Source organism: Haemaphysalis longicornis, unplaced genomic scaffold (assembly GCF_048455015.1).
Source record: "Haemaphysalis longicornis isolate Haplotype H1 unplaced genomic scaffold, Haemaphysalis longicornis Haplotype H1 scaffold_1, whole genome shotgun sequence".
NCBI lineage: Eukaryota > Metazoa > Arthropoda > Arachnida > Ixodida > Ixodidae > Haemaphysalis > Haemaphysalis longicornis.
This window is the reverse complement of record NW_027526203.1, coordinates 156936769-156945946: the sequence shown is the minus strand read 5'-3', so window position 1 is coordinate 156945946 and position 9178 is coordinate 156936769. Positions and strand designations below refer to the sequence as shown.

General features: G+C 47.6%; 1 protein-coding gene across 1 annotated transcript; it reads right to left on the bottom strand.

Moving 5' to 3' along the window:
* Nucleotides 1–297: 297 nt before the first annotated feature.
* LOC144138377 (uncharacterized) lies at nt 298–8970 on the bottom strand. Its single transcript, XM_077670634.1, has 4 exons — nt 8750–8970; nt 7864–8158; nt 5999–6115; nt 298–5190 (listed from the first exon to the last, which is right to left on the bottom strand). The coding sequence occupies exons 1-4, from the start codon at nt 8882–8884 to the stop codon at nt 5045–5047; spliced, it is 693 nt and encodes a 230-aa protein (XP_077526760.1). The 5' UTR covers nt 8885–8970; the 3' UTR covers nt 298–5044.
* Nucleotides 8971–9178: the final 208 nt, after the last annotated feature.

Sequence of the window (9178 nt, the reverse complement as noted above, 5' to 3'; positions counted from 1 at the left end):
CCACTTTTATGCTCAATTAACGTTTTCCAGTCCAATCCAATCCAATTAAATGCAGGTGTGAAAAGCCATGGTCACCTGAACGATACTTTTTCTTTTCTCTGTGCAACTTTCACAAGCCCCACACATATTGAAGCATGGGTATCTGTATCGAAAAATATTTTACTCTATTTTCAATCGGTTGGTGTTATTTCTATGCAGTTCACGGTTGAAAATTTGATGTTTGTGCACATCTAAGCTCACAGCTCCTGCCTTGCCCAACACAGAGTTGCAAGTAGACTTTACTGCACTGTACACATTTATGGGCTACAGCTGAAACTGCTCCTTCCCAGTTTTGAGGCTCGCACACAGCTTAGCATACTCGAGGGGTCAGATTCCTGGCAGTGGAAAATAACGCAGCTTCCTCCCACTTTTTTTAAAACTAGAAGGCCAGTCAACTAGGTGAGACGCGAGGAACTGCGTCTTTACAGTGCAACCAATGTGGATGAAAAGGCAGTATAAACAACTGGGCCACTGGATTTTCGCAGTTAATTCATTTATTTGCGATAGAAAACATTAAAAAAATCCCTAGATGGTACGCACATGCAAGCACAGTTCACAAATGCAAATGACAGAACAATCTTGTGTTGCAAAGCAAAAGCGACAAGTTCAAAATAATAAAACCTCGCGACAACAAACTTAAAATACTTCGTGAACATAAACATTACAAAAAGCAAAAGAAAAAAGCTATACATAATTCAACAGCAGGGCAAAATCATTTGTATATGTGACTTGAGAAATGAAGGCAATAAAGAAATTAAAGGCTTCCTCTTCAATGACTTCCCAAAATGTGTACGACTGCACAAGCCAGGCAACGGCATGTACCATAGTGAAACCAAGGGTTCAGGAAACACATAACCCTGATGAAATATACAGCGACAAACAGCAAACAGATGCCACAATGAATTCTCGAGTGAAGAACTACAAAAATGAGAAGAATCATGTATAATATACAAAGTGCAACAAGATAGCAACTAAGATTGTAACTGAGTGCCAACAAACTGACGCATCGAATGATTATGCCTGGGTATGAGGTGTGCCATAGTGGAGGGCTACAGATGGATTTAGGCCATCCTGGGAACAAAAATTACACCATCTTCCCGAGGGGAACCCTGAGGTGATGCAAAGCATTGCGGAGTTCCCTTTATTTTCACTTGCGTTGGTTACCCACATCACGTGAACGTTGTTGGAAGCTCCGCGATGCTTCGCATCACCTCAGGGTTCCCCTATGACAAACGGCTCTGTTAACTGTTTGGCTGACGCTGGCTGAACTTGTGTCAGCCAATCCGGTGTCGGTACTCATTAGACTGTCGGTACTCATTAGGACTGTCGGTACTCATTAGACGCCGGAGCGAGACTCATCCGACGAAGCAACTGAGGCAGCGGCACGCGTGCACGCGGTTATATATAGCACTGGCGTGGAGAGGAGGACGGAGGGAGAGGCGCGCTTGCACGCGCTATCGCGCAGCTGGCGTGGAGAGGGGGACGGAGTGAGAAGCGCATTATCGCGCAGCTGGCGTGGAGAGGGGGATGAGGAGGAGAGGTGCGGACGCCAACGGATAACGGACATAGTCCCGAGCAAAAGATGCTTTGCATCTAAAACTAGAACCCTCTCAAGACATTTCATAAACACTAATACATTTCATAGAAAACACTTTGCATGCACAACCCAATCACCCAACAGTCATAACAACAACAACAACAACGTCACCAACAGGATACAGCAAACAATGCCAAGAAACTGCTGCACAAAACTGGGAAGTTTACACTGCATATCTGAACAGTGCAATATGCTTTGGTGGTTACAATATTCTATCGCAGTGCAAGCCACAGATCTGAGCCCTGGCTGCGTTGAGAGCAGTTTCGATCGCGGCAAAAGGCAATCCTAAAGTGCATCCGTGGGGAATTTTCGGATTAGTAAAATCCCACACCGGAAACCCGTTCCATCAACATACTTAGCAACCCAGAATACCAAACTAGCGCTTTTCACATCTCTCAAATGAGCGGGTGAGTATTGAGCAATGACAATTGCATAGAACTGACAGGCATGCACTTGAGACAGTGCTACTGCGTGGCTTGCTTCCCTGCGATTGCCACCAGATAGGTCAGGGTGCCTTTAAAGCTGGCACTTGCTGACTAAATTGTGCTGGCAGCTACCATATTTCCTCAGTTGTGCTTACCAACTACCCCGGTGGTCATCACAGATGGCTTTAGGCCACCTGTGATGACCACCAGGTGTGATGTCCACACACTTGCACTCAAGCATTCTTCACTCTAACGTGCACAGATGAAGCTTTTGCGATGACCATGGGAACATAATTATGCAGTGGGAATATACACCACGATTTTTCAGTTGTGCGGGACAAACACACACACACACACAGATGCACACAGAACGACCTAAAAGCAAACACTGTGCATGAGAGATGGAGAGTGAAAAATGTACAATGCAAACATTGCGGCCATTTGACTACCACAACGGAAACATTAAAAATATGAAAAAAAGAAGCGACAGATGTATTGGCAACTTAATGGCAAACGTAAGATGAAAAGACATATTTTTGAAATGATTGGAAACCAACAAGTGCTGAATCTCCCGCAGTGTTTATTTTTGAATATTTTTATTGTATGTGCCTGCACAATATATGTTAAGAGTTGCTCGAATAAAATTTGAGTTCACAGCTAGTGCCTATGTGGTGGTTTTATTACATTTGTTGCGTTGCATACAATACAAGCCTCTTCCAACACAACAGCCAAGAGACAGACATCGACCTAACAATCTAACAAAAGCTAACAATGGAGTGCTAATGGACAAAAGAACAAACTGGTGTACGTGATATTGTCACGTAGCCAAAGATGACGCAGAAGCTTTGAAGGAAATGCAAGTTTATTGGAGCGAACTTGTGCTCCCCTAACAACTCAAAGAATACACAGGTGGTGAAGCAGCAGTCAACAAATTGACGTGCACAGGTGAGTGTCAGTGAATCGAACACCGCAGCGTATGCTCTGCACGTATTTATCTTTCGGCGCGAGTGTTTTTCGAACCGTCAAATTACATCGAGAACATAGTAGATCAAAGAAGTCTGTTGTAGGCTAGTGACGTTAGGGCAAAACATTCTCCCTATCAAATGAGATAACCTGTGTGGCATAAGAAAGAAAAAATGCAACACGCGCTTCACTTGGGACACAGATAACACAACCCGGCACAGCCGGGCGGTAAAAAAAAAACATAAACAAACCCAATGCATGGTTCATGGCAATATTTACAGTGCAATGAGTGATGCATCAACCGATTTTATGACCCAGTGATCTAACTAGTTTACTTCTAAGCTTCCACTAGATGCTCCCAATTCCACAAAGTGAGACCACCACTTCAGGAGGAAAGCGCCAGGGGGCAGTATTGACCCTGTCGAGGTCACATTGTTTTTGAGGTGACATGTTTTTAAGATGACGTGCATGCATGGGTGAGGTGTTCCACTGCAATGTACACTGCTCTGCGACGTACACCTTTGGTGCACTATCCAGTAAGGAGTGACGAACTGCTCATCTTGACACGAGCGCAGACATTTTCGTTTTTCACCTCCTTCAGAAAAACAGCTGCCACTATGGCTGGGACCGAACAAGCATCCTTGGGCTCAGCAGCATAACGCCGTAGCCACCGAGGCAGGTCTGGCATTTGTTTTCAATATGCACAGTAACATTCTAACTCCAAGTCCTGGATCTCAACAAAAGCACACCATTAGTCTGCACATGTCCTCAGCCTAAAGCACAGGTTCTTTTCCCTCTGATCACCGATCTGTTCTATTCCATCGCTTTGCCTTATGCTACGGTGGGTGGTGACTTGCTCGTTAGTGGCAACTGCAGAAACACCTATTATGAGACAAAAGGCACCCTTTCTTTTTCTGACCTGTATAGGCAGTTTTCAGTGCCCCCCCCTTGCAACAAGAAAACTTGAGCAAGTTGGTGATGCATGTTGAACCACAGAGCAAGTGACAAGACACAGGACGAAGTGCTTGTCCCCTTCGAAGGACGAAGGGGACACACGAAGTGCTTCGTGCGTCCTCGTGCGTCCTCTTGTTATCGTGCTGTGTCTTGGCGCTTGCGCTGCGGTTCAACATTTTCCCTCCTTTGTTTCCGATCACAGAACTGGATACTCATGCCGGTGGCATTCAATTCAAGGCTACTTCAAACAGAGAAGAAGTGGGGTTAAGCTCATGTAAAAATGGGGTTGCTGAAGCATTTCAAGGTCTACATCGGTTCTTGAAATTGTACCTTCACCTTCCAACCACACATGTGGTGACACGGCAGTTACAAATGAAAGCCTCAGGAACATTCAGTACCTTCACAGTGCGTGCAAAAATATGGGCCATTAGACACCCAATCACAAGGTCTGCAATGGATCAGCTCAGCAATTCTTATGTGTGGCCTTGTTGTACAGTGAGGACTGACTCCTCCGCAACAGCACCTACTCTCCATGCATCAAATCACAAGGGGGAGCTGGCTTTGCTGCAAAGAACCCATGTTCAAGCTTTTCTGCACAACACGCAGCCTTATGGAAGTTTCCCAGTAGGAAAGGAAAACTGCTAATGTGGCCTAATTCATGCAAAAAGATATAAAACGTGTGCAAGGGCAAGTTTGGTGCACGCAAGGAAATTGCTTTGACTGCGCACACATTTTCTGTCCATCCCCTACTGCCCTGGCTGTCTCAAAAGTGCCCCTGTGCACCCTTGCTCAAGACTGGTACTCTATTTTGGTAGGGAATGGTGCAAACAGTCAAAAGACAGAGGAAGAAATGCATTGTTTGCGCTATTCCTAGCCAAAATGGACAGCTATCAACTCGCCCAACTTCTATGCTGTTACCACTTTATTATGTGACACAGTAGCAGGAAGGTGCTGGCGTAACAGCCCTCCTGCCCATATCGATGTGATGAGTGCAATGTACAAATTGGAACAATGCTATATACACTGAGAATGCGCTTGGACACACCCCCTAATAAGACGGTGGGGGTCACCAGGGCTCTTCGGTCTCGCCAGTTGCAACATCCGGGACTCGGAAGGGGCGTGGCTTGAACAGCTTCCACAGGTGAGCAAACTCTTCCACGTACAGGTCCACCACATCTGGCTCGGCCGTTATCAGCAGGTTCTCGTGGTTGCCTGCACAGGACAGGACAGGGACAGAGGGTCGTGACTAACACCATCAGCATCATCATCATCAGCAGCAGCAGCCAACTTCTGGTGACAACTGCAGAACCCTCCCCCTCAGACTCTTGCCGCCTGAACCCATTCTTTTGCTCCAAATGTCCCCATCTTATCCCTCCAGTCCCAACTACCAGTGTGGCCTGCGCGGTCCACCTGTTGCCAGCCCTCGGCACCCCATGCAGCAGCACAAAGGGGGGACATGTACACTCATTGTCAAGATTCTAGGCTAGGCCAAAAGTTTCTGGCCGCAAAGAATTCACAGCAAAAGCACAACATTCACGAGTGACCAAAATATTTTTTGACAGTAAGAAAGGGGGGTGTTTGCGAGGGCTTTCTGGCATAATACATTTCAGCCTCGCTAGAGAGGTAAGCTGGTGATTTAATTTGTGGCGTATACACTTCTGGCATGGCTGACACCACAGACTAGTCTCCATTGTGTAGCTGGGAATGACAGCACACCCTCTTGGCCAAGACGAATCAAATGAAAACCAGGATAAGAACTCGGAAATACAATATCTAGAAATCAAGGATGAAAAGAAACAAAGGGGGGGGGGGGGGAAGGGGGAGGGTGCCTCCAACTCAAGTTGGTGCCTCCTCCTAAAAACTACAGAAAAAGGAAGATGTGCAGTGGGACCAATGGCTGTACTTGTAGTCAAAACCTGGCACAGAAGAGTACTTCTGTGCTTGGGAAAGTGCTGCAGCTCATGGCAGAGTACCGCAGTGTGTCGTCCCCAAGACGGGGCCCTCCACCAGCAGAGCCCACCTGTGATGGCCTGGCGGGTCCAGTTGAAGGATCCGCTGATCAACACTTCCCGGTCCACCAGGGCAAACTTGTGGTGCATCAGGAACGACGAGTGCTTGTTCACCCGCACGGGAATGCCTGCATGCACCAACACAGGGAGGCAAGGACCCCGGTTATGGCAGTGTAGACGACAACGGCCCCGCTCCGTGTGGGCAATCGATGAGGAGAGGCCCTAGTTTGGGCTCATGCACACTCGGGACAATGCACCAGTTGGCTATCGGCAACGCCGTGCCACTCTGGTCTGGGCACTGGCTATGCTGGCTAGTGAACAGGCTTTTATTATAAACCAGCACTAAAAGGAACAAAAAAGTGGCTAAAGACAAAACAGATGGAAGAGGCGAAAGCAATGAGCTGTCTTATATCTACCTTCATGCACAAGCTTTTCGTGTCCTGAGCTCCTGACACAGACCAGTACAATCTAGCTGCAGTGCCAATTCTGCTGCTCCAGAGTGTCAGTACAGCAAGTTGTTGGGTTAGACGGCACTGCATCTTTCAAGTAGAAATCATCATCATCACCAACCTATCTATGCCCACTGCAGGGCAAAAGCCTCTCCCATTAATCTCACTACCCCGGTCCTGCACTAACTGCGACTAATTTATCCCTGCAAACTTCTTGATCTCATCTGCCCATCTAACTTTCTGTCGCCCCCTGCTACGCTTGCCTTCTGTAGGGATCCACTCTGTTACCCTTAATGACCAACGGTTATCTTGCCTTCGCATTACATGCCCTGCCCACGTCCATTTCTTCTTCTTTATTTCTACTAATATGTCGTTAACACGCATTTGTTCCCCGACCCACTCCACTCTCTTCTTGTCCCTTAATGTTACACCTATCGTCTTCCGTTCCATTGCCCACTGAGTCATTCTCAATTTAAGTTGAACCCTCTTAGTGAGTCCCCAAGTTTCTGCCCCATAGTGAGTACCGCAGCGGTGGTGTAGAGGTAGAGCATCCGCCTCGCGTGCAGAAGGACCGTGGCTCGAATCCGGGTGCCAAACAATTCCCACTGGATTAAAAAAGAAAAAAATCTGCATATTGATGGAATTGCAGAATGGGCCTTGGGGTGTGGCCTGACTCCGGCGACCATTGCCGGTAACGCACTCCCTCACCACAGCAGGATTGCCACCCTGGTGTAGTAACGGCCACAACCTCCCATGAATATGCCAATCAAGTAGAAATACTGTGCGTAAAAGACGGGACTAGCACAAAGGGCCCGGCCCTGACCCCTTTGTCCTAGTCCTTTTCTACTTATAAGCTCCAAAGTGTCTTGAGAAGCCCTGAACTCTAATATGCTTGCTTCCACCATGACTGGCTTGGTATACTGCCTACGAATGCAATGGCATACACTAGTACATGCCAAGCTGAAGAGAGATTTGGCATTGCTTCGTGTGGTGCACTGACAGGATTTGCCCGTTGGGTATGAACAGGGGTAACGAAAAAAAAGAGTACAGACATGACCCACACTATAGTTTCATGAAGTGGAAGATTTGGGAAGTGACATCCTGCAGCCAGCATTTTCTACAAGCACAGGTGGGAGCAATTTGCTACACAAGGTGTAGCAAATTTATTTACAAATTTATTTGCTACACCTTGTTTTTTCCCAAAGCGTCCCCTACACACTGGAGCTCAAGCAATTCGAAAACCCTTTGCATCCTTCTGAGCAACAAGGAAATTCAACCGCAGCCCCACCCCTTGTAAGCGACAGAGGTATTTTGCTGTGCTCTCCACAAAAATGAGCACCTTCCCAACAGCAGTGGGCTGTCACCCAGAACCTTATTAATGCCTTCGCACATGGTGTGAGATAGATAAAGAGAGATGTGTTCCATACCAGCCGCACGTAGCCTGCCAATCTGGGAGCCCGGCATGTCGTCGCCCTCGGCCTCGGTGATGATGCGGATGGCCCGGCCGCGGCGGTGGCTGCTCAGGATGGCATCACCCAGGGCGTGGCAGGTGATCATGTAGACGCACACATCGAGCGTCCGTTCCGCCGACGTGAGCGTGTGAACGAGCGTGCGGAGCGACGTGGGGCCATGAAGGAAGCAGCAGCTGGGGTTGCCACACGTGTCGGAGTTGTCATACGTCGCCTTGGGGCACGCCACGCCTTGGTCAGGGAAAAAGATTGCCTGGGACAGCAGACATGTTGCAATGTTCCAGCTCAGCAGCTCCATGACCGTATGCAGAATGCGCGGTTTCACTCAACCTCCAACTTAGGTAGCTTTCAGCAAGACAAAACGTCCTAATAAGCGCACGTTATCAGGCAGCGACGATGCATTCACGACTCGATGTAAGTTAAGGCCGTGTTTACAACAACCAGTACCTTCAGTTTTGGTTTATTGTGTCGCACAAATTTAGGAGCTCAGAAATTCTATAACATATTACACTTGAGTTGTAGTTGCAAGCCTAAATTCAGAGTTCCACTGTTGTGATAGAGAACAAGATGAAGAAGTTCAATCTCATCACCCGCGTACGTGCGCTTTCGCCCCGCAAGCATTGCGCGTGCGCTAAATTTCTTCATGGCGTCGCTGCGACGCTCTGGTAGTACGCAACGCCACGCGCTCCCAAGTGACATCCAAAAAGAGAGAGACAGTACGCGGTCTTGAAAATGCGTACGTGGTGAAGGGCCGGACGTTCTGATAATTCGCGTACACGTTTCGAATATGATCGGCAAGCTGCTATCATTTGCTAAGTTTAGCCACGTTAAGCGTGCAGCCCACCTGATTGCCGAAGGCTTGCGCTTTCTTGCTCAGGGAGCGCTTCTTCTTACGCGTAGCGCTCACGTAGACGTAGTAGGCCACTTCGCTGAACACTGACAGGCCGAACACGACAGCCAGCATGTCGGAGAGGCGCATCGTGGAAAATCTTGTTTCCAATAATTCGCACGGACCTGAAAAAATATATGCGATTCAAATCCACATGCCGGGCCCACAGGCCAGCCGCCACTAGAGTGAACTAGAAGTTTTACACTCTACCGCCACTGCGGCCGTGGAGGGGAAGGATGATGATGATAATTTCACTGAACTGCCCTAAATATGTAAAACCAACTAAAAATTATTTACAAAAAAGTAAAGAAATAAAAAAAATATAACTGGTTTATTTTCATGCTACTAGCAAGAAACATCGATTAGTTTAGTTACGGTTCAAAA